This window comes from Saimiri boliviensis, chromosome 2, assembly GCF_048565385.1.
Source record: "Saimiri boliviensis isolate mSaiBol1 chromosome 2, mSaiBol1.pri, whole genome shotgun sequence".
Classification (NCBI taxonomy): Eukaryota; Metazoa; Chordata; class Mammalia; order Primates; family Cebidae; genus Saimiri; species Saimiri boliviensis.
In genome coordinates this window covers 129,105,799-129,129,703 of record NC_133450.1, presented here as the reverse complement: position 1 = coordinate 129,129,703, position 23,905 = coordinate 129,105,799, and the positions used below count along the sequence as shown (strand labels likewise).

At 49.5% G+C, this 23,905-nt stretch overlaps 2 protein-coding genes across 2 annotated transcripts; both read left to right on the top strand.

Moving 5' to 3' along the window:
• The first annotated feature begins 1,346 nt into the window (after positions 1-1,346).
• Positions 1,347-2,248, top strand: LOC120361340 (NADH dehydrogenase [ubiquinone] iron-sulfur protein 5-like). Its single transcript, XM_039462842.2, has one exon. It carries the CDS (start codon positions 1,889-1,891, stop codon positions 2,246-2,248), a length of 360 nt encoding a protein of 119 aa, XP_039318776.2. The 5' UTR covers positions 1,347-1,888.
• A 2,852-nt stretch (positions 2,249-5,100) lies between these two features.
• HSP90AA1 (heat shock protein 90 alpha family class A member 1) lies at positions 5,101-11,485 on the top strand. Its single transcript, XM_039462841.2, has 11 exons — positions 5,101-5,245; positions 5,798-5,959; positions 6,049-6,415; positions 6,711-6,844; positions 7,125-7,445; positions 7,560-7,725; positions 8,155-8,345; positions 8,446-8,593; positions 8,824-9,092; positions 9,784-10,117; positions 10,710-11,485. The coding sequence occupies exons 2-11, from the start codon at positions 5,798-5,800 to the stop codon at positions 10,817-10,819; spliced, it is 2,202 nt and encodes a 733-aa protein (XP_039318775.1). The 5' UTR covers positions 5,101-5,245; the 3' UTR covers positions 10,820-11,485.
• The last annotated feature ends 12,420 nt before the right edge of the window (positions 11,486-23,905 follow it).

Below are 23,905 nucleotides of genomic sequence, written 5' to 3'. Positions count from 1 at the left end.
CTCAGGAGGCTGAGGCAGAAGGATCGCTTAAGCCTGGGAGGTTGAGGCTGTAGTAAACCGTGTTTGTGCTACTGTGCTCCAGCCTGGGTAACAGAGTGAGACTGTCTTTTTTTTTTTTTTTTTTTTTTTGAGATAGAGTCTTGCTCTGTTGCCCAGGTGGGAGCACAGTGACACAATTCAGGTTCCCTGGAACCTCTGCCTCCCAAATAGCTGGGACTACAGGTGTGCACTGCCACACCCAGCTAATTTTTAAAAACTCTTTGTAGAAACGGGGTTTCACCACGTTGGCCAGGCTAGCCTTGAACTCCTGACCTCAAGTGATCCACCTGCCTCAGCCTCACAAAGTGTTGGAATTACAGGTCTGAGCCACTGCACCTGAGACTGTGTGTCAAAAAAAAAAAAAAAAAAAAAAAAAAAGAGCCAGACCTGGTATAACTGCCCTGGAGGCCCTCCCTCTGGGTGATCCTGAGTAAAGGACTTATCTCCTCTCCTGAGCCTCTGTGTTCTCATCTGTACAGTGGGACCAAAGCCACTTGCTTCAGAGTTGAGAGGATTAAGAAACTGCATTCAGCACTGCATACTGAGGAAAATGAATATAGAAAAGAAAAAAAAAAAAAAAAAAAAAAGACACTGCATGCAAAGTACCTAGCCTGCTGCCTGGAAAGCATAAATTGCTGTGGGGTAGGCTAACACTTGAGCCATGTCCAAAACCAGAATTGGCTCACTTAAGCTTCATAACCACTCTATGAAGAAGATATGTTCATGCCCATTCTACAGATATTGAACTGGATGCACAGAAAGGGTAAGTGACTTGCTCTGGGTCACACAGGCAGCGGCTGAACTAGGATCTGAATCCAGGCCACCTGGGTCCGGAATCCATGCTCCAGCTTTATGGAGGGACACTGAAACGTTTCAAATGGAGGAGGAAAATGGTCAGATTGCCCTGACAGCAAGATCACTGTGGGACGAGACCAACAAATACTTAGGAGGCTAAATCTGCAGCGCTTGGTGATCTATTAAAAATATTTTGTTGGCCGGGCGCGGTGGCTCAAGCCTGTAATCCCAGCACTTTGGGAGGCCGAGGCGGGTGGATCACGAGGTCGAGAGATCGAGACCATCCTGGTCAACATGGTGAAACCCCGTCTCTACTAAAAATACAAAAAACTAGCTGGGCGTGGTGGTGCATGCCTGTAATCCCAGCTACTTAGGAGGCTGAGGCAGGAGAATTGCCTGAGCCCAGGAGGCGGAGGTTGCGGTGAGCCGAGATCGCGCCATTGCACTCCAGCCTGGGTAACAAGAGCGAAACTCCGTCTCAAAAAAAAAAAAAAAAAAAAAAAAAGAAAAGGAGGTCAAGCAGAAGTGGAAGAACCTGGGGTTGGAGGGCTGCAGGCAGCAGAACAATGTGGTCTGCACTATGAAGGAGAGGGCACCACATTCCGAGAACCTCTCCATTACAGGACACGTGGCCTGGTGGGAGGCAGGCAGGGGTTCTTCAGAAAACATGTGAGCAGAAGGTCCACTAGACATTAGAGAAGAACAGAGGGAATGGTGCTCTAGGCAGAGGGAACAGCATTTGCACAGCCTTGTGGGGGTGAGTCATGGGGAGAGTGCCAGGTACAAAAATAGGACCACAGTGGGATCTGGGGCTGTATGGGTAGGCAGCAGCGACCGACCAGGCCTCACAGGCCTACAGAGCTCTGTCTTCCTCCTGGAAGGATGGGAAGTCAGCTAAGATTTGCGGAGGGGGAGCAAGGCTATGTTGGGAAGAATACCTAGACTGTTCCACGGAGTGTCGGGGCCTCAGGATCCATGAAACAGAAAACAGCAATAGCCTGGGCTTGCCTCTCTATGCCTGAAGGCCTCCTTTGATTTCAGTATAAAAACACCCATGAAGCAATGGATATGCAGATCCAGGCAAAGAAAAGTCATGCCTTTCTTGGACATGCAGAAAAGGTTCGGCATTAACCTAGATCCATGGTGGATAATCCAAAGTGCTGAACAACCCCACAAGCTTCCTGCTCAATGCCATGCTTTTGAAAAAGAATGGATAGAAAGTGCACATGGAATCGGTACTGTCTGGGTGGAGACAGAGTGCAAGATAGAATATGATGATTTCATAGAGTGTATACCTCGGGAAAAAACGATGAAACGTAGGGATACCATCTGGAGGCAATGGGATAAACTGATGAAGGAAGGGAAGTACACCCCTCCACCTCACCACATGGGCAAGGGGGAGCCTCAGCCCTGAGCAGACACAGCTACTGATATCTGGAGGCTGATTTTCATGGTCTTTGTTCTCCACTGGAAAGGTTGTTTGTGGAAAACCTCCTTGTCAAAGTGTGTAAAAATAAAGTATTGCTCCATCCTTAAAAAAAAAGATTTGGGGGTGGGGCGTGGTGGCTCCCGCCTGTAATCCCAGCACTTTGGGAGGCCGAGGCGGGTGGATCACGAGGTCAAGAGATCGAGACCATCCTGGTCAACATGGTGAAACTCCGTCTCTACTAAAAATACAAAACATTAACTGGGCATGGTGGCGCGTGCCTGTAATCCCAGCTACTCGGGAGGCCGAGGCAGGAGAATTGCCTGAACCCAGGAGGAGGAGGTTGTGGTGAGCCAAGATCGCGCCATTGCACTCCAGCCTGGGTAACAAGAGCGAAACTCTGTCTCAAAAAAAAAAAAAAAAAATTTGCGGAGGGTTGGGAGGAGGGAATAGATAGGGCCAGGTCTGTGTTCTCAAAGCTCACCTGGACTGCAGGTTGGAGACAGATCAGACAGATCATCCTCCCAGATGCCAGGGAGCAGTTAGGTGGTTATGGAGGCCTTCCAGGTGACCTGACAGTTGTGTGGAAGTGGGGGTGGGGGGTGTATATGGACAGAAGTGGCAGGACTCAGTGCCGGAACGTTTGCGGGGAAGCTTGGGGTTCTTGATTTGTGAGATAGTCACCTGGCTAAGGAGCCCTCAGAGAGGGCCAGAGAGGTGGGGGAAGCTCACGAGCTCAGCATCCAGGTCTGGAGCGGAGTCGTGGCCCCGCTCTGCATAAGTCATCTGCACACAGGTTCTATTAGTGAGAGTGCTGGAACAAGACCCGGGGGCAAGGAGCTCTATGATGTGCCAGGGAAAGGGGCATGAGTCTGAGGAGAGAGAACAGCCAGGGGCTGAGAGGAAAACCATGGCGTGTTGATGATAGAAACCATGGCAGAGGTCTCAACTTGTGGGTAACTGTGGAATGTCACCTGGAGACAGGACCACAATGTCCCGTTTATTAACTGAGGCAGGAGATCAGGAAAGACAGGACGCTGCGGAAGGAGGGAGGGACATTAAAGGTGGGGCCTGACGGGAAACAGTGATTCCCAGTGATGCCCAGACCCAGGGAGGGGCTTTGGGGCAGGTTTACCGGAGGAATGGGGAAAAATGAAGGCCCCAGAAACAAAGGACAAAGAATGTCAGAGCTAGGCCCCTGGATGGCTCCTCTATACGAAATCTCAACCCCCCGGGCAATGGCAGAAACTGCGGTAGAAGAGTTCCTACAAGTGAGGAGAGGGGGCAGTGGCTGGTGGTGACCGGAAGGAAACAGGTGGAGGATCACTCGCCAGGGAAGATCCTGGGCCCCCTCCTGCTTCCGCATTCCTCCCGCCTGCCCCGGCTGCAGCTGTAGGGAGAGCCTGGGCCGGGGGCGCGCCCCCAGGCTGCGGAACAGCTACCCCCGGACTCGGCACACGCCCCCAACGCTGGGGCCCGCGCCACGTGGCTGCTAGTTTCCATCCACTTCCCCCGCTTTGTAAGGCCAGGCGAGACGCTTTCTGTTGATTTCACACACTCCTGGGGGGTCTCAGGCAGCAGTCTCAAAATCCCTGCCCCTGAGCCAGTTGGGTTTCCCTAGAGACCAGGAAGTGGAAGTAGTTCCGTCCTTTGTTTACACGGCAAGGAGCTTCCCGATTATTCCCAGGGCATGGTTGTGAGTCTAGGCAGGAGGCGGCCGCATCATGGGAGGCGCCAGAGACGAGGAGGTGGAGGACATGACCCGGGCCAGGTCTCAGGAACCACAACGCCTCCAAGGGGCTGGCCAAAATACCCTAAAATTCTCATGTAGAAACTGGCTCTTCCAGCCCGGGTAACATGGTGAAACCCCGTCTCTACAAATAATTACAAAAACGAGCCGGGCGTGGTGTCGGCGCCTGTGGTCCCAGCTACTCGGGAGGTTGAGGCAGGAGAATCACCTGAGCCCGGGAGGTCGACGCTGCAAGTGAGCCGAGATGGCGCCATGGCACCCCAGCCTGGGCGACGGAGGGAGAGCCTGTCCCAACAAACAAACAAAAAACCCCAAACCTGGCTTTTAGGGCAAGTTAATCACCCAAGAATTCTTAGGTACTTCACTTGGAGACCTCAAATAAATCGATCGGCAAAACAATGCGCTTTTTAAAAGCACGCCTGGTGCAGCTGGGTGAGCATGAACTTGCTCCCCAAATTAAGGGACCCTGAAGTGTGCAGGACACGGCTTTCGGGGAACCCACAGGTAGGGAGCGCTGCCGAGCACCCCCGCGCCGGAGGCGTCCTCGGTGAGCAGCGCGTGGCCCACGGCCCGCCCGCCCCCGGGCAGCAGAGCCCCGCGATCCCAGCGCCGCCCGCGGCCGGGTTCTGCGGCAGCAGGACCACGACTCCCGCAGTCCACCCGCGGCGCCCCGGTCCACGCGCGACCCTCCCTTCGGACGCGCCTCCCGCCCAGGCCCCGCGCTCTGTTCAGCCGGTTTGTCAGAGGCGCGGCGCCCTCACGGCACCCGCACACGGGTGACCAACTACGCCTCCCTTTCGCGCATTTCACAAAGGCCCGCACGTCGGGCCGCGCCGTCCGCCCGCGCTCGGCGAGTGGGGGTGCAGGGCGGAGGGCGCGGGCGGCCAGGAAAGACCTTCCCGAGAGTTCCGAGCCGCGCAGGCGCATTGAGGCCGGCGCGGGGGCGTGCAGGGGGCGCGCGGCGGCGGTTGAGGGAGCGTTGCCGGGGCCGGGCCACGCGCGGGGCCTGCGCGCGCCAGGGGGAGGAGCGGGCCGCGGCGAGGGCGCAGGCGCAGGCGCGCGGCCGCCGCGGCAGTTGGGGAGGGTTCTTCCGGAAGGTTCGGGAGGCTTCTGGAAAAAGCGCCGCGCGCTGGGCGGGCCCGCCGGTATATAAGGCAGGCGCGGGGGTGGCGCGCCAGTTGCTTCAGCGTCCTGGTGTTGCTGCGCTGCGGAGCCCGTGCGGTCCCTTAGCCAAGGTGCGAGGCGGTGGGGGAGGCTGGTGGAGGGGGATTGGGAGCCGGGGCGGCCGGCGCGAAGCGGGGGCGGTGGGGGCTGGGCCGGAGCCCGGAATCCGCCGGGGCCGCGCTCCCTCCTCCGGAGGCCTCCGGCCGGCTGCGGTCCGCGCACCCGCTTCGGGAATGGGCCGGGCGGCCTCGGGATCCCCGGGGCTCCCCAGGGCTCCCCAGCAGCGCCGCACCGCGACGGAGGGGCCCGGCTGGGGCGCAGGCGGAGGAGGCGGCTGTGGAGGAGCCGCCGCCCGCCCCGGCCGGCGCGGGAGGGTGCGGGGTGTCCGGCGGGGCCCGCGGCGGGGGACTGGGCCCGGGCCGCCTCCCGGAAGCGCGCACACGCTCGGTGGTTACCGCGCTCGAAATGAGGTCATCCTTTGTCAGCCGCCCTTCTATTTTCGGTTTACTTAAACTCCGCAAATCTCCAGTTGGGCTTTAAAAACGTGTGGAGGACGCGAGGGAATTCGGTGTTGCCCCTGTAGACGGCCTGCGGGGTTTTCAGCCGGCACGGTGTCCTTCCAGATGCCTGAGGAAACCCAGACCCAAGACCAGCCGATGGAGGAGGAGGAGGTGGAGACGTTCGCCTTTCAGGCAGAAATTGCCCAGTTGATGTCACTGATCATCAATACTTTCTATTCGAACAAAGAGATCTTTCTGAGGGAGCTCATTTCAAATTCCTCAGATGTAAGTCGCTTGTTAACCCGGAATAGGGTTTCGGTTTCGATGGGGTGGGGTGGGGGGCTGCGTGCTTAATTTGTAATTTTTGTTAATAGGCATTGGACAAAATCCGGTATGAGAGCTTGACAGATCCCAGCAAACTGGACTCTGGGAAAGAGCTGCATATTAACCTTATACCAAACAAACAAGACCGAACCCTCACTATTGTGGATACTGGAATCGGAATGACCAAGGCTGACTTGATCAATAACCTTGGTACTATCGCCAAGTCTGGGACCAAAGCGTTCATGGAAGCTTTGCAGGCTGGTGCAGATATCTCCATGATTGGCCAGTTCGGTGTTGGTTTTTATTCCGCGTATTTGGTTGCTGAGAAAGTAACAGTGATCACCAAACATAACGATGATGAGCAGTACGCCTGGGAGTCCTCAGCAGGGGGATCATTCACAGTGAGGACAGACACTGGTAGGTGCCCGAGCATGCGCGGGTTAAGTCAGTGGCGGGAGGGTGGGGTGCTGCAGCCCGTGGACCTCTGTGAAACTTACAGAAACTTGGGTTTGCCTAATGTTCAGGAACAAGTTAGAGCACTTAATATGGCATGACTTGGTTACTTCTTTTTGGCAAGGCACTTGGTTAGACCTGCTGTGGGAACCTTTTCTTCTGTAGTAATGGCAAACCTCACTTTTATAGACACGAGTTGGGCATGGCGTTGAATGCTAAATTGATTGGATTATTGAGTCAATTTTTCCTACTTCTGCAGGTGAACCTATGGGTCGTGGAACAAAGGTTATCCTACACCTAAAGGAAGACCAAACTGAGTACTTGGAGGAACGAAGAATAAAGGAGATAGTGAAGAAACATTCTCAGTTTATTGGCTATCCCATTACTCTTTTTGTAAGTTTGTATATAATTGCAGGGTGAATTACTGTCTAGATGACTGGGGTGACTGAGCTACATCCTGAGTCCTTAGATCTGTTGAACTTGGGTTATTTACAGTCTGGAGTCTAGGGGAACCTAAGCTCTACTACCTAAATCCATAAGATATGTTGATGAGAAGCTGCCTAGCTGCTTCTCTGCTTGGCTGATTAGGCTTTGGCCTTAGGTTGAAAATAGTTGCTCAGTGTTACCAGTTCTAGAATGCAGCAGTGATGTGATTTCATGTCTTGTTTTGAAGGTGGAGAAGGAACGTGATAAAGAAGTCAGCGATGATGAGGCTGAAGAAAAGGAAGATAAAGAAGAAGAAAAAGAAAAAGAAGAGAAAGAGTCTGAAGACAAACCTGAAATTGAAGATGTTGGTTCTGATGAAGAAGAAGAAGAAAAGAAGGATGGTGACAAGAAGAAGAAGAAGAAGATTAAGGAAAAGTACATCGATCAAGAAGAACTCAACAAAACAAAGCCCATCTGGACCAGAAATCCCGACGATATTACTAATGAGGAGTATGGAGAATTCTACAAGAGCTTGACCAATGACTGGGAAGATCACTTGGCAGTGAAGGTGAGTGACTGGTGCTTCGAGCTTTTCCTTAGATGATCTCTTTCACCACCACCACAGATATACCTTCTGTAATGCATTGCTCATCGGTACTTAAGTGTGTCTGTTTCATTACAGCATTTTTCAGTTGAAGGACAGTTGGAATTCAGAGCCCTTCTATTTGTCCCACGGCGTGCTCCTTTTGACCTGTTTGAAAACAGAAAGAAAAAGAACAACATCAAGTTGTATGTACGAAGAGTTTTCATCATGGATAACTGTGAGGAGCTAATCCCTGAATATCTGAGTAAGTACAGATAGGGAAAATAATCACCATCAGTGATTAAAGAAATACTTCCTGGCAGGCACAGTGGCTCACACCTATAATCTGAGCACTTTGGGGAGTCGGAGGTGGGTGGATCACCTAAGGTTAGGAATTTATGAACAGCCTGGCCAAAATGATACGAAACCCCATCTGTACTAAATTAGTCTGGTGTGGTGGTGAGTGCCTGTAGTCCCAGCTGAGGCTTGAGAATAGCTTGAACGGGAAGAGGAGGGTGGGAGAGAGATTGCAGTGGGCAGAGATCCATCCACTGCCCTCCACCCTGGAAAACAGACTCCATCTCAAAAAACATATGTATATGTTTTGAGGTTTTCACCTTTGATTTTGGGTTTTACCTAGCACCAGTTCTATCTTTGGAATGACTCAGTGCATTTGATTTTTATATTTTCTCAGATTTCATTAGAGGGGTGGTAGACTCAGAGGATCTCCCTCTAAATATTTCCCGTGAGATGTTGCAACAAAGCAAAATTCTGAAAGTTATCAGGAAGAATTTGGTCAAAAAATGCTTGGAACTCTTCACTGAACTGGCAGAAGATAAAGAGAACTACAAGAAGTTCTATGAGCAGTTTTCTAAAAACATAAAGGTTAGTGTAAATATTTGACCATTAGTGGTTTTCCAACTGGCCTCTTTTTATTTTGTTTTTTAACTCAAAACGTCTTTGTAAAGAACTTACTTTGTTTCAGCTTGGAATACACGAAGACTCTCAAAATCGAAAGAAGCTTTCAGAGCTGTTGAGATACTACACATCTGCCTCTGGTGATGAGATGGTTTCTCTCAAGGACTACTGCACCAGAATGAAGGAAAACCAGAAACATATCTATTATATCACAGGTAGGGGGACAGACAGTACATTACACTTAAACACTTTGTTCTTGGAACCTTGTAGGCTCTGGATGTGTTTTTTACTCAGGTAGCACTGTTAGTATAACTGGTGTTGATCTAAGCAAGGTATTTAACATGAACTAGGTCATGTGTTTTAGGTTCTGACTAGTAAAGTCAGAAGGAGGTGAAGCCATTCTTTACTGTAGAAAGTTCTAAAAGTAACTTTTATAATACTTCAGGTGAGACCAAGGATCAAGTAGCTAACTCAGCCTTTGTGGAACGTCTTCGAAAACATGGCTTAGAAGTGATCTATATGATTGAGCCCATTGATGAGTATTGTGTCCAACAGCTGAAGGAATTTGAGGGGAAGACTTTAGTGTCAGTCACCAAAGAGGGCTTGGAACTTCCAGAGGACGAAGAAGAGAAAAAGAAACAGGAAGAGAAAAAAACAAAGTTTGAGAACCTCTGCAAAATCATGAAAGACATATTGGAGAAAAAAGTTGAAAAGGTATGTGAATATAGCATTTCCTGATTATTGATACGTCTAAGGTGCTTTCAAGCTTACATAACCCATTTTCCCTTGTTCTCAACTTCACAGAAAACTGGTTGTGTATGTAAAACACAATTTTAGCCTGTGCTGTTTGGATACCTAATAAAACCTTAAGTTGTATTTGATAGTAGATAGTATTTCTTTTTGTTTTTGTTTTTGAGACGGAGTTTCGCTCTTGTTACCCAGGCTGGAGTGCAATGGCGCGATCTTGGCTCACCGCAACCTCTGCCTCCTGGGTTCAGGCGATTCTCCTGCCTCAGCCTCCCGAGTAGCTGGGATGACAGGCATGTGCCACCATGCCCAGCTAATTTTTTGTATTTTTAGTAGAGACGGGGTTTCACCTTGTTGACCAGGATGGTCTCCATCTCTTGACCTTGTGATCCACCCGCCTCAGCCTCCCAAAGTGCTGGGATTACAGGCTTGAGCCACCGCGCCCGGCTCTAATTTTTTGTATTTTTAGTAGAGACGGGGTTTCACTCCTGATCCACCCGCTTCAGCCTCCTAATGTTCTGGGATTACAGGCGTGAGCCACCGTGCCTGGCGTGATAGTGTTTCTGATCTATTGATATTTAGGTTCTTCAGATTTCATTTCACAATGGAAGTTTAGGTTTTAATCTTTCTAGGCTCCTAAGTTATTTTTTCATTGCAGGTGGTTGTGTCCAACCGATTGGTGACATCTCCATGCTGTATTGTCACAAGCACATATGGCTGGACAGCAAACATGGAGAGAATCATGAAAGCTCAAGCCCTAAGAGACAACTCAACAATGGGTTACATGGCAGCAAAGAAACACCTGGAGATAAACCCTGACCATTCCATTATCGAGACCTTAAGGCAAAAGGCAGAGGCTGATAAGAATGACAAGTCCGTGAAGGATCTGGTCATCTTGCTTTATGAAACTGCGCTCCTGTCTTCCGGCTTCAGTCTGGAAGATCCCCAGACGCATGCTAACAGGATCTACAGGATGATCAAACTTGGTCTAGGTAAGCCTTAAACTGTGTCAAGTTAAAAACAAACACATGACTAGTGAAAAAAGTGGTTAATTTTCAGTTATCCAAACTTGGAGCACATTGTCCTGCTTGGAGGCATTCAGGTATCTTTTTCTACAGGGATAAGTGAGGTGTTAAAAGAGCTAAGAAATGAAGATTCATATGCCCAGTAATACTGTCTTGAAAGCAGGTGTAAACCAGGAGTGTTAAACTAATTAGCTGGCTTTAAGAAATCTTTCTTTTTTTTTTTTTTTTTTTTTTTTGAGACGGAGTTTTGCTCTTGTTACCCAGGCTGGAGTGCAATGGCGCGATCTCGGCTCACCGCAACCTCCACCTCCTGGGTTCAAGCAATTCGCCTGCCTCAGCCTCCTGAGTAGCTGGGATTACAGGCAAGCGCCACCATGCCCAGCTAATTTTTTTGTATTTTTAGTAGAGACGGGGTTTCACCATGTTGACCAGGATGGTCTCGATCTCTTGACCTCGTGATCCACCCGCCTCGGCCTCCCAAAGTGCTGGGATTACAGGCTTGAGCCACCGCGCCCGGCCCAAGAAATCTTTCTAATAGAGTATTTTATTTTGAAAACAGGTATTGATGAAGATGATCCTACTGCTGATGATACCAGTGCAGCTGTAACTGAAGAAATGCCACCCCTCGAAGGAGATGATGACACATCACGCATGGAAGAAGTAGACTAAGCTCCAGCTGAGGGATGACTTACCTGTTCAGTACTCTACAGTTCCTCTAATAATATATTTTCAAGGATGTTTTTCTTTATTTTTGTTAACATTAAAAAGTCTGTATGGCATGACAACAACTACTTTAAGGGGAAGATAGATTTCTGTCGACTTCTAAGCAATGCTGTGATACTTTAGGCAGTTAAAGCAGAGCTAGTAATGCTTTTTTAGTTTCGCATTGGCTTACATTAACAGATGGAGGTAATGTGTGTTGTAAGATGTATGTAATATGTTAACTTTGTGGTCTAAAGTGTTTAGCTATCAAGCCGGATTCCTTAGTAGACCAAATCTTGTTATCGAAGTGTTCCCCAGCTATACCTTGATGTTTAGAAGAAAAGTATTTGTTATATCTTGTAGGATCTACTTTCTGAACTTTTCATCCCCTGTAGTTGCCAATTCTGCATGTACTAGTCCTCTAGAAATAGGTTAAACTGAAGCAACTTGATGGAACTCTCCATAGGGATTGTTTTCCAAAGAGAAGTATTGTTTGGAGGAGCAGTTATTATCCTACCTAAGTATATCATAAGCTGTTCAAAAATAACTCGGAGCCAGTCTTGTGGACGGAAATGGAGTGCTCAAGTCATATTCTGTTTAAAGTTGTAACAAATACAGAGTTTAAAAGTTGCATGACCGTGTCTTACTTGGGTGGGGAAGGGGAGTATTCTGGATGACAGAGTTGGTGCCAAAACATAAAACATGAGGTTCTAGTAGGAGATGGACTAACACTGGCCCCTGTGAGGGTTGACAAGGTCTTCCCAGTGTGCGCTTCTGGTGGGTGTAGGGTGGAGTACATGTAGTAGTAGGCACAGAAAATGCAGGCAACGCGCATCCCATGTGCACATCTGCACTGTTCTGATGGTATTCATGGGACACCTTGTGTCTTTTTAAGTGTAGTCAATTCCTTGGCCTTGTGTCTCAAAAGTTCATTACCAGATTAAACTCGGTGTCTAAAGTTGCTCATTTTCTGGTCCTTTGAGCCAGCTGTGAGCAGTAGGTAACAAGTCGGTAGGGAAAAGATGAGCTGGCATTTCTTTAAAGGTTTCAAAAATACTGGGCACAGTGGTTCACCTCTATAATCCAGCACTTTGGGACGCTGAGGTGGTGGATCATGTGAGGTCAGGAGTTAAGAGACCAGCCTGACAAACATGGAGAGCTGCTACCTACTGAAAATACAAAATTAGCTGGGCATGTTAGCACATGCCTGTAGTCCCAGGGGGCGGAGGTTGCAGTGAGCCGAGATGGCGCCATTGCACTCCAGTGTGGGCAACAAGCAAAATTCTGTCTCAAAAAGTCCGAGGGGTGGTAATGGCTAAAAGTCTTGTGATTGTACAAAGGAAACTTGGTTAGATAGCTTAGAGGGTTTGCATTCTGAGCCTAAAGCCATATATAAAAATGGTAGGATATGGTGGCCGGTCGCGGCGGCTCAAGCCTGTAATCCCAGCACTTTGGGAGTCTCAAAAAAAAGAAAAAAAAAAAAAAAGGTAGGATATGGGTGAGACTTGGATGTATGCTGGTGACCAAGGGGGCAGAGCACAGGCAGGGAGAGGACTTGGTCTCAGTCCCTTATGCTAAGCAGGTATTGGATGCTTGGCAAATGGCAATCACATTTAATCCGCAAAATCCTCTGAGAAGTTCTTAGTTTCTTTAGACAATAGAAGGAATTACTTAAGGTCTTGGTGGCTGAATTTAAATTTAACTCCAAAGTCCCATTTTATTTTAAGTCTTGTTGCTTACTAAAAGATGTTAGCAGCTAGGAGAAAGGTTTAGTGTTGAACCAGGAAGTGAATGGCAAAAAGGGTAAAAAGTCAGCTTTTTCCCAGGTCTAGTAAAAGAATATTAAATCTTAAGATTTCTTTCAAATAAACATAAGGCAGTTGAAGGCATCAGTCAATGTAGGACCTCTGTATAAATCATCTCCCAAATGAACTCATCCTCCTGGAGTTACTGGGAAAGTGTTGATGGTGAATAGATGGGTACCTAGCTGTGCAGTCTGTGCTGGCACCTGGACTACCAAGAAGGTGGATGCCCAGCCAAGTAAGTGAGAAGTTGGGCCAGATGACACATGAATGTCATACTGCAAATGTCCTTGCACTGCTTAAAGGACCTCGATTCTTACCCTATCACTTTAAATTCATTGTTGCTTCAAACCTTCCATCATCAAGTTCCATCCTGCCAAGGAGGGTAGTGAGTGCTGAAAAGACATGCAAACTGTACAAGAGAAAGACTTCATAGATGACATGGTTGTGTAGGTAGGAAACTCATAAGGAATCTATCATAAATGATAGTAGAAGAAGTGATTTTAGCATAGGATAGGAGTTCAATACACAAAAATCAATTGAGCCAGACATGGCGGCTCACGCCTGTAATCCCAGCACTCGGGGAGGCCAAGGCAAGACTGCTTGAGCCCAGGAGTTTGAGACTGCTTAAGCAACAAAGCAAGACCCTGACCCTCTGAAAAAATTAAAATTCTGTCAGGTGCAGTATCTCACACCTGTGATCCCAGTACTTTGGAGGCCAAGATGGGTGGATCACCTGAGATCAGGAGTTTGAGACCAGCCTGGCCAACATAGCAAAACCCCATCCCTACTAAAAATACAAAAATTAGCTGGGCATGTTGGCAGGCACCTGTAATCCCAGCTACTCGGGAGGCTGAGGCAGGAGAATCACTTGAACCCGGGTGGTGGAGGTTGCGGTGAGCCAAGACAGTGCCATTGCACTCCAGCCTAGACAACAAGAGTGAAATTCCATCTCAAAAAAAAAAAAAAAAAATTAAAATTGCTGGGCGTGGTGGCACATGCCTGTAGTCCAGCTACTTGGGAGGCTGAGGTGGGAGGATTGCATGAACCTAAGGAGTTGAAGGCTGCAGTGAGCCATGATCAGTCCACTGCATCCTGCATCCCAAACTAGGACACAGAGCAAGACCCTGTCTCTATAAAAAAAGAAAAGCAGTAGTTGCCTGGGCCGGGAGTCAGAGTAGACAGTGACTACAGAGAGGCAAGAAGGAACTTTTGAGGGCAATGGAAGTGTTGGAAAACGATCAGGTAGTGCCGGAACAGCTGTATATGTATATATGCATATATATATATATATATATATATTTTTTTTTTAGACGGAGTCTCACTCTGTTCCCAGGTTGGAGTGCAGTGGCGCAATCTCAGCCATATGAATGCTGGAGCTTTGCAGCTGCTACCCAGCAGTAGAGACATGTTTCCCCAGCTGGGCCATCCCACACCCTGTCTCCCTCCACCCCACCCCGCACCCCATCTCCCTCCACCCTACCCTGCAGTGCCAACAGGCCTTTAGGCTGCAACTGGCTGGCGTGTTCCTTAAATTATTTTAATCTATAAGTTGTTTATTTTACTTATTTATTATTTTTGAGATGGCATTTTGCTCTTTTTGCCCAGGCTGGATGGAGTGCAATGATGCCATCTCAGCTGACTGTAACCTCTGCCTCCTGGGTTCAGGCAATTCTCCCGCCTCAGCCTCCCGAGTAGCTGGAACTGTAGGCACCCACCACCATGCCAGTTAATTTTTGTATTTTCAGTAGAGATGGGGTTTCACAATGTTGGACAAGATGGTCTTGATCTCTTGACCTTGTGATCCACCTGCCTCAGCCTCCCAAAGTGCTGGGATTACAGGCGTGAGCCACTGCGCCTGGCCTATTTTTATTTTTTAGTAGAGATGGGGTTTTACCACATTGCCCAGGCTGGTCTCAAACTCCTGACCTCAAATGATCCACCCACTTTGGCCTCCCAAAGTGCTGAGATTACAGATGTGCCTGGCCTGTTTTTGTTTTTTTTGAATTTTAACCTGGCATTAAAAAAAAACAAGAGTGCTTCTTTTTGGACCACATTTCAAGTTCTAAAAGTTTTTTTTTTTTTTTAGAGACAGGGTTTCACCATATTGGTCAGGCTGGTCTCAAACTCCGAACCTCAGGTGATCCGCCTGCCTCGGCCTCCCAAAGTGCTGGGATTACAGGCATGAGCCAGCACGCTTGGCCAAGTTCTAGAACTTTCATTGATCATGTGTTGAGGCCTGGCCAGGTGCGGTGGCTCACGTGTATTATCCCAGCACTTTGGGAAGCCGAGGTGGGCGGATCATGAGGTCAAGAGATTGAGACCATCCTGGCCATGATGAAACCCCTTCTCTACTAAAAATACAAAAATTAGCCAGGTGTGGTGGCAGGCACCTGTAGTCCCAGCTACCCGGGAGGCCGAGGCGGAAGAATCGCTTGAACCCAGGAGGCGGAGGTTGCAGTGAGCGGAGATTGCACCACTGCACTCCAGCTTGGTGACAGAGCAAGACTCCATCTCAAAAAAAAAAAAAAAAAAAAAAGGGTTGAGGCCTTAAAATGCTTTTATAAGAAGATGATAGATGTTCCAAGCAAAAAGATACACTTGGCAGATAGCATGTTCAGCTCATTGGCTCTGTATTAACATAATAGAATCTTTGTTCAGATTTTGATGGTGCTATTAATACACTGTGACTCACTAAAAGCCTGGCTTCCTGGAATGTTCTTCCCAGCGAGGTGATGTGACGTTCCTCCTGTGGAAGAAGAATCTGTAATCACACTTTCAAAGGCTTGAGCAGATCTTGAAGGCTTAGCAAAGGGAACAAAAGCTTCCTCAATTATACAGAATTATTAAACAAACTGCCATCCCCACAGGAAGGGGAAAAGCATCAGTTGTACATACCGCTTCTTCACGCCATCCACAAATACGTATCAGGTGTTTGCCATGTGCGCCAAGTTAGCAGTGAACACTCACGCCTTCCCTCCTGGGCTGACAGGCAGCAGAGACACAGGAAGACCGACCTGAAATGAACAATCATTTCATTGCAGTTGCGTAATGCTACAGAGAAAGGTAGAGGATGCAAGGAGCGTGTATGTAGGGCTTATGTGATATCAGGAAAAGATTTTCTGACACACGATGATGGAAGGATTAACTGGGGCCACACATAGTGGAAGGACGGAGCCTGGTGCAGGGGACATGGAGACCATCTCAGCCAAATGATGGCTTAACAGGTACAGAGTTGTTGTTGGGGGGAATGAAAAGGTTTTGGAAATAGTAATGATAGTTGTATAATGTTGTGAAGGTAGTTGATGGTAGTGGACTGTACACTTAAAATGGTTTATGTTACAGGCCAGGTGCGGTGGCTCATGCCTGTAATCCCAGCACTTTGGGAGGCTGAGGTGGGCAGATCCCCTGAAGTCAGAAGTTCGAGGTCCAGCTGACCTCAGGATCCGCCCCCCTTGCCCTTCCAAAGTGCTGGGATTACAGGCGTGAGCCACCGCCCTGGCCCATGCTCTTTTCTATTGTCCAAGCCACCAACGTTACAGCAGAAAACCATTACTCCTGTCCACTGTTGAGAGACTCTCTTAGCAAAGCCAGACTCGGTCTCAAAAAAATAAATAAATAAAAATAGAAACTGTAAGTGAGCCGGGCGCGGTGGCTCAAGCCTGTAATCCCAGCACTTTGGGAGGCCGAGGCGGGTGGATCACGAGGTCAAGAGATCGAGACCATCCTGGTCAACATGGTGAAACCCCGTCTCTACTAAAGGTGCAAAAAATTAGCTGGGCATGGTGGCGCGTGCCTGTAATCCCAGCTACTCCGGAGGCTGAGGCAGGAGAATTTCCTGAACCCAGGAGGCGGAGGTTGCGGTGAGCCGAGATCGCGCCATTGCACTCCAGCCTGGGTAACAAGAGCGAAACTCCGTCTCCAAAAAAAAAAAAAAAAAAGAAACTGTAAGTGAAAGTGCTTAGGTTAATTTGTTATTTGTTGTTATTTCTTAGCAAGTATTTGTGTGCCTGCCATGTGCCAGACACTGTTATGAGTATTTGGGATACAAACGTAAACAAAACGCACACACGTCTGTAGTGTTAAACTCAAGACTGGGTCGATCTGCGCCTCCTGAACTCCTTCTTTGGAAGCAGAGCTGAGCCTAGGACGTCCGTCCGGCTCCCCAGCCCTGCCCAGCCCTTGGCCATTTGAGAGGCACCGGCGTGCATGAACAGAAGCCCAATGCTTGCACCGCAGCCCTGGCCTCCCTTCCCCACAGGGCACTGTGCGTACTCCACTTTCAGCGCTTTTCTTATCCATAAAATAAAATGGGGCAGGGTACAATACCTCACACCCGTAATCCCAGCACTTTGGGAGGCCAAAGTAGGAGGATTGCTTGAGCCCAGGTGTTCAAGACCAGCCTGGGCAATATGGTGAGATCCCCATCTCTACAAAAAATACAAAAATTAGCCGGACATGGTGGCATGTGCCCGTAGTCCCAGCTACTTGGGAGGCTGATTTGGGGGGATCGATTGAGCCTAGAAGGTGAAGGCTGCAGTGACCAGCGATTTTACCACTGCACTCCAGCCTGGGCAACAGAGCCAGACTCTGTCTCAAATAATAAAATATAAAATAAAATAAGGCTAGGTATGGTGACTCACACCTGTAATCCCAACACTTTGGGAGGCGGAGGCAGGCAGATCACTTGAGGTCAGGAGCTCGAGACCAGCCTGACCAACATAGTGAAACCTTGTCTCTACTAAAAATACAAAAACTAGCTGGGCGTGGTGGCACGTGCTTGTAATCCCAGCTACTCGGGAGGCTGAGTCAGGAGGACTACTTGAACCCAGGAGGCAGAGGTTGCAGTGAGCCGAAACTGTGCCAGTGCACTCCAGCCTGGGCAACAGAGTGAAACTCTGTCTCAAAAAAAAAAAAAAATACAAAATAATTTTTTTTGAGACAGAGTCTCACTCTGTCGCCAGGCTCCAGGCTGGAGTGCAGTGGCTCAATCTCAGCTCACTGCAACCTCCACCTCCCCGATTCAAGCAATTCTCCTGCCTCAGCCTCCCAAGTAGCTGGGACTACAGGCATGCGCCACCACACCCAGCTAATTTTTGTATTTTTTGTAGAGATGGGGTTTCACCATGTTGGCCAGGATGGTCTCGATCTCTTGACCTCATGATCCGCCTGCCTCGGCCTCCCAAAGTGCTGGAATTACAGGCTTGAGCCACCGCACCTGGCCATCAATTCAAGCACGGAATTGATGACCCTGCCCCCATGGCTCCCTCGTGAATACTTTCTGGTCTGTCCTTGATCAGTGGTAAGCAGGCACCAGCTGCCTACCCAGTTTATCTTGGTTCTATGAGAAAGCACAGAACACCTGTTTGTTAATATTAAGCACCTGTTCAGAGAGAATAAAAGCGTGGGTCAGCGTCTGCTCGAGGTCCTCCGCCCATAATGCCGTCGGCCCCTGAGGCTCTCAGCGCTGAAGGCTGTTAGGCCCAGATAGTCCCACTTTGCTGTTCTATCTGGGTGTCTGCTTCTTAATGGCTTCAGCGCCGCCTGAGTGGGGATCTCTGCAGCTGAGCTGACTCGGTAGCAGCCCTTCTGCTCGGGTCGTTATGGAGCAGCAACATCACACGGGCTGGACTGTGAGATCTCCGCCACTCTTCACTCCTGGGTGATCGATCATTCTGGGAACAAAATGAACATCCCGTCCAGGAGGTAAGTGCAGAGTGGCAGTCCTGTCCCCTCTGACGGCACAGGCTTTAACTCAGTGTCACACCCAGGGCCAAACTGATCTGAGCCCGGATTCACAATGGCCCCAGCTTGAGTAACAACATGCTGTGCTCACAGTCAGTGATCATGGACCAATTCTTTGCTACACCAGGCTGAATTTGGGGCTGCTTTTTTGGGGAACAGAGGAAGCTGTGGCCCAGCCTGGGTCTGGGTGCGCTGGGTAAGGACATACCAGGCATGAATGTGCTCAGTTGCCCCCAGCCGGGTGGCTGCCACCATCAAAAAGAGGTCCTAGCACCAAGAGAGGCCCCCCAGGAAAGGCAGCACTCTTCCCCTCACACAGAGGGTGGGGGTGGTCCCTGCCCCAAGGGAGGGAGGATGTGACTCCTCAAGAGGGTAGGGAGGCCAGTTCCAGTGGCTCACCCCTGGAATCCCAGCACTTTGGGAGGCTGAGACCAGAGGATTGGTTGAGCCCAGAAATTCAAGACCAGCCTGGGCAACATAGCAAAACCCTGTCTCTACCAAAAAAATATTAGTAGGACGTGGTGGTGTGTACCTGTGAGTCTAGCTGTTCTGGCGACTGAGGTGGGAGGACTGGTTGAGCCTGCAAGGTCAGGCTGCTGTGAGCTCTGCTCACGCCACTGCACCCCAGCCTGGGCAACAGAGCGAGACTTTTTTTTTTTTTTTTTTTTAAGCTCTCTAATAGTAGAAACCCTGTCTTAAAAAGGAAGAGGTTTGGGGGTCTGGTCGGGGAATAAATATGCCATTTCACATGCAGTCCTGCAGGGTGGGGGGACCTTGGTGTGGGGTGAGGGCTGATGAGGGGATGCTCGAGTTTCCCCAGGCATAAAGTGTGAGGGCTGGGGAAGCGTCACCACCACGTGAGGTGGTCAGAGCAGCTCTGCCAGGGTGAGCCTGCTCTGCCCTCTGACAGCAGGGAGCCCCAGCCGGGGAGTGTGGACACCTCCCCTCCCCTCCAAACCCACAGAATTCTAAGACACCTGTGAAATTAACCTGGCGCTAACCAGCGTCTCCGTGCAAAGCTGCAGAGTCACTTCCAAAGAAAGATACTATTTTCACCTGAAGTCGTTTCCACTGGAGCCGCCTGATTTAAATGAGAAACCAAATCCGGCTTGTCCCGTCCTCAGCGTCTCCGTGCAGCCCTGAGCTGCTGTTTTTGGCTGTAGAACGTTGTGATTGGTGGATTCTGATAAAGACCCTGGGCTCTTTGGAGAGGTCAGCTCACAAATACAAGGTAAAATGACATTCTTGTTTTATTTTTGAGACGGAGTCCTGCTCTGTTGCCCAGGCTGGAGCTGAAGTGCAGTGGTGTGATCTCAGCTGCAACCCCCACCTTCCAGGTTCAAGTGATTCTCATGCCTCAGCCTTCCAAGTAGCTGGAATTACAAGCGTGCACCACCATGCCCAGCTAATTTTTGTATTTTTAGTAGGGTTCTCCATGTCGGTCAGGCTGGTCTCGAACTCCTGACCTCAGGTCGTCTGCCTGCCTCAGCGTCCCAAAGTGCTAGGATTACAGGTGTGAGCCACTGTGCCTGACTAACTTTTGTATTTTTAGTAGCGACAGGGTTTTACCATGTTGGCCAGGCTGGTCTCGAACTCCTGACCTCATGATCTGCCCACCTTGGCCTCCCAAATTGTTGGGATTACAGCCCTGAGGCACCACACCGGGCCAATATGACATTCTCTAAGTTGAACAGGCTTTCAGTGACCACGTTTGAAGTTTGTTTGTCCCTTTGGTCAACATTATCCTGACCTTGAGTTATAAGTTTTTTTTTGTTTGTTTTTTTGTTTTTTCTTTTTTGAGAAGGAGTTTCGCTCTTGTTACCCAGGCTGGAGTGCAATGGCGCGATCTCGGCTCACCGCAACCTCCGCCTCCTGGGCTCAGGCAATTCTCCTGTCTCAGCCTCCTGAGTAGCTGGGATTACAGGCACGTGCCACCATGCCCAGCTAATGTTTGTATTTTTAGTAGAGACGGGGTTTCACCATGTTGACCAGGATGGTCTTGATCTCTTGACCTCGTGATCCACCTGCCTTGGCCTCCCAAAGTGCTGGGATTACAGGCGTGAGCCACCACCCCTGGCGAGGTATAAGTTTTGACCTTTTTTTCAAGTGTCATCAGGGACGGGAAATGGCAAAATAATCTATGCCTGGGCAACATGGGGGCGACCCCATCTGACAAAATAAAGGCCAGGTGCAGGGGCTCATGCCTGTAATTCCAGCACTTTGGGAGGCCGGGGTGGGCAGATCACAAGATTAAGAGATCAAGACCATCCTGGCTAACATTGTGAAACCCTGTCTCTACTAAAAATACAAAAACTAGCTGGGCATGGTGGCACATGCCTGTAGTACCAGCTGCTTGGGAGGGTGAGGCAAGGAGAATCGCTTGAACCCAGGAGGTGGAGGTTGCAGTAAGCTGAGATTGTGCCATTGCACTCCAGCTTGGGCGACAGAGCAAGACTCTGGCCCTTGTGGTGTGGGTCTGTGGTCCTAGCTACTCAGGAGGTTGAAGCAGGATGATCACTTGAGCCCAGGTGGTTGAGGCTGTCATGCAGTCAGCCATGATGGCACCACTGCACTCCAGCAAAAAAAAAAAAAATCCACTGCTATTTCATATCTTAGAATAATATGAAAATGGGTGTGCTAGGTGGGATGCAGTGGCTCATGCCTGTAATCCTAGCATTTTGGGAGGCTGCGGTAGGCAGATCATGAGGTTAAGAGATTGAGACCAGCTTTCTCTTCCCGCTGCCCAAGATGCTAAAGGAGAATAAGATGGCTCCGGCCCCTGACTTCGTGAAGAAGCAGGAGGCTAAGAAAGTGGTGAATTCGCCGGGTGCGGTGGCTCAAGCCTGTAATCCCAGCACTTTGGGAGGCCGAGGCAGGTGGATCACGAGGTCAAGAGATCGAGACCATCCTGGTCAACATGGTGAAATCCCGTCTCTACTAAAAATACAAAAAAAAAAAAAAAATTAGCTGGGCATGGTGGCACGTGCCTGTAATCCCAGCTACTCAGGAGGCTGAGGCAGGAGAATTGCCTGAACCCAGGAGGCAGAGGTTGTGGTGAGCCAAGATCACACCATTGCACTCCAGCCTGGGTAACGAGCAAAACTCCGTCTCAAAAAATAAATAAATAAATAAAATAAAAGATTGAGACCATCCTGGCCAACATAGTGAAACCCAGTCTCTACTAAAAATACAAAAAACTAGCCAGATGTGGTGGTGCACGCTGGTAATCCCAGCTACTTGGGAGGCTGAGGCAGGAGAACTGCTTGAATGTGGGAGGTGGATGGCAACAGTCTGAGACTCCATCTCAAAACGAAGTGTGTGTTCAATATAATACTAAATATGGTATGAAGGTGCCAGTCTTTTAAAAATTAGGCCAGATGCAGTGGCTCATGCCTATAATCCCAGTACTTTGTGGACTGAGGTGGACAGATCTAAGGTGAGGAGTTCAAGACCAGCCTGGGCAACATGGTAAATTCCCATCTCTACAAAAAATACAAAAATTAGCTGGACATACTGACATGTACCTATAATCTCAGCTACTTGAGAGGCTGTGCTGGGAGGATTGCTGGAACCTGGGAAGTCAAGGCTGCAGTGAGCCGTGATCGTACCACTGCACTTCAGCCTGGTGACTAGAGGGAGATGCTGTCTCAAAAAATTAAATAGGCCGCGCGCGGTGGCTCAAGGCTGTAATCCTAGCGCTTTGGGAGGCCGAGGCGGGTGGATCACGAGGTCGAGAGATCGAGACCATCCTGGTCAACATGGTGAAACCCCGTCTCTACTAAAAATACAAAAAATTAGCTGGGCGTGGTGGCGCGTGCCTGTAATCCCAGCTACTCGGGAGGCTGAGGCAGGAGAATTGCCTGAACCCAGGAGGCGGAGGTTGCGGTGAGCCGAGATCGCGCCATTGCACTCCAGCCTGGGTAACAAGAGCCAAACTCCGTCTCAAAAAAAGAAAAAAAAAAAAAAAAAATTAAATAAATGCTAGAGAATAAAAAGTTTCCTGACTTGCAGGCCAGGCATGGTGGCTCATACCTGTAATCCCAGCACTTTGGGAGGCTGAGATGGGCAGATCACTTGAGGTCAAGAATTTGAGACCAGCCCGGCCACCATGGTAAAACCCCATCTCTACTCAATACAAAAAAAAAAAAAAAAAGCCAGGTGTGGGCACCTGTAATTCCAGCTACTTAGGAGGCTAAGGCACGAGAATCACTTGAACCTGGGAGATGGAGGTTGCAGTGAGTTGAGATCGAGCCACTGTACTCCAGCCTGGGCTAAAGAGCAAGACTCTCAAACAAAAACACACACCTGTGATTTGGATATCAAATTACAGAACCTGAGTCCCCTCTGAAGGCCCTCACCACATAGAGGGTAGGACATTTATTTGCATTTTTTTCCTTAAATGTGTTTTGTAGACACACAGATCTTGCTGTGTTGCCTAGGCTGGCTGAGAACTCCAGGGCTCAAGTGATCCTCCCACCTAGTGGAGTGGTCCATTCTCACTCTACCTGCATTTAGGATAATGTTCAGTTTCCTGACTTTACTTAGACTATTACACTTGAATAAATATTTCTTGAGCACTGACTCTGGCTGGGGGTCTGGAGATGAAGTCCTCCTTGGAAGGTATTCCCAGACAGGGGCCCCTCTTGTTAGAGGTGTGTGTGTGTGTTCAGCCAGGCACAGTGGTTCTTGCCTGTAGTCTCAGCCCTCTGGGAGGCTGAGGTGGGTGAATCATTTGAGGTCAGGAGTTTGAGACCAGCCTGGCTAATAGGCTGAAACGCTGTCTCAAGGGAAAATACAAAAATTGGGGCCGGGCACAGTGGTTCACGCCTGTAATCCCAGCACTTTGGGAGGCCGAGGCAGGTGGATCATGAGGTCGGGAGTTCGAGACCAGCCTGGCCAACATGGTGAAACCCCATCTCTACTAAAAATACAAAAATTAGCCGGGCATGATGGTGCGTGCCTGTAATCCCAGCTGCTCAGGAGGCTGAGGCAGAAAAATCACTTGAACCTGGGAGAAGGAGGTTGCGATGAGCTGAGATCGCACCACTGTACTCCAGCCTAGGCCACTGAGCGAGACTCAGTCTCACAACAAAACAAAAATTATCTGGGCATGGTGGCAGGTGCCTATAATCTCAGCTACTCAGGAGGCTAAGGCAGGAGAATTGCTTGAACCCAGGAGATGGAGGTTGCAGCGAGTCGAGATTATGCCGTTGTACTCCAGGCTGGGCAATGGAGTGGCTCTCAAAAAACAAAACAAGGCCGGGCGCAGTGGCTCAAGCCTGTAATCCCAGCACTTTGGGAGGCCAAGGTGGGTGGATCACGAGGTCAAGAGATCAAGACCATCCTGGTCACATGGTGAAACCCCGGCTCTACTAAAAATACAAAAAATTAGCTGGGCATGGTGGTGCGTGCCTGCAATCCCAGCTACTCGGGAGGCTGAGGCAGGAGAATTGCCTGAACCCAGGAGGCGGAGGTTGGGGTGAGCCGAGATCGCGCCATTGCACTC

Coding starts and splice junctions, on each gene's coding strand:
- LOC120361340 (XM_039462842.2), top strand. CDS start 1,889: ATGAAGCAATGGATATGCAGATCCAGGCAAAGAAAAGTCATGCCTTTC.
- HSP90AA1 (XM_039462841.2), top strand. CDS start 5,798: ATGCCTGAGGAAACCCAGACCCAAGACCAGCCGATGGAGGAGGAGGAG. Junction 7,726..8,154: donor GCTAATCCCTGAATATCTGA/GTAAGTACAGAT, acceptor ATATTTTCTCAG/ATTTCATTAGAGGGGTGGTA. Junction 9,093..9,783: donor TGGAGAAAAAAGTTGAAAAG/GTATGTGAATAT, acceptor TTTTCATTGCAG/GTGGTTGTGTCCAACCGATT.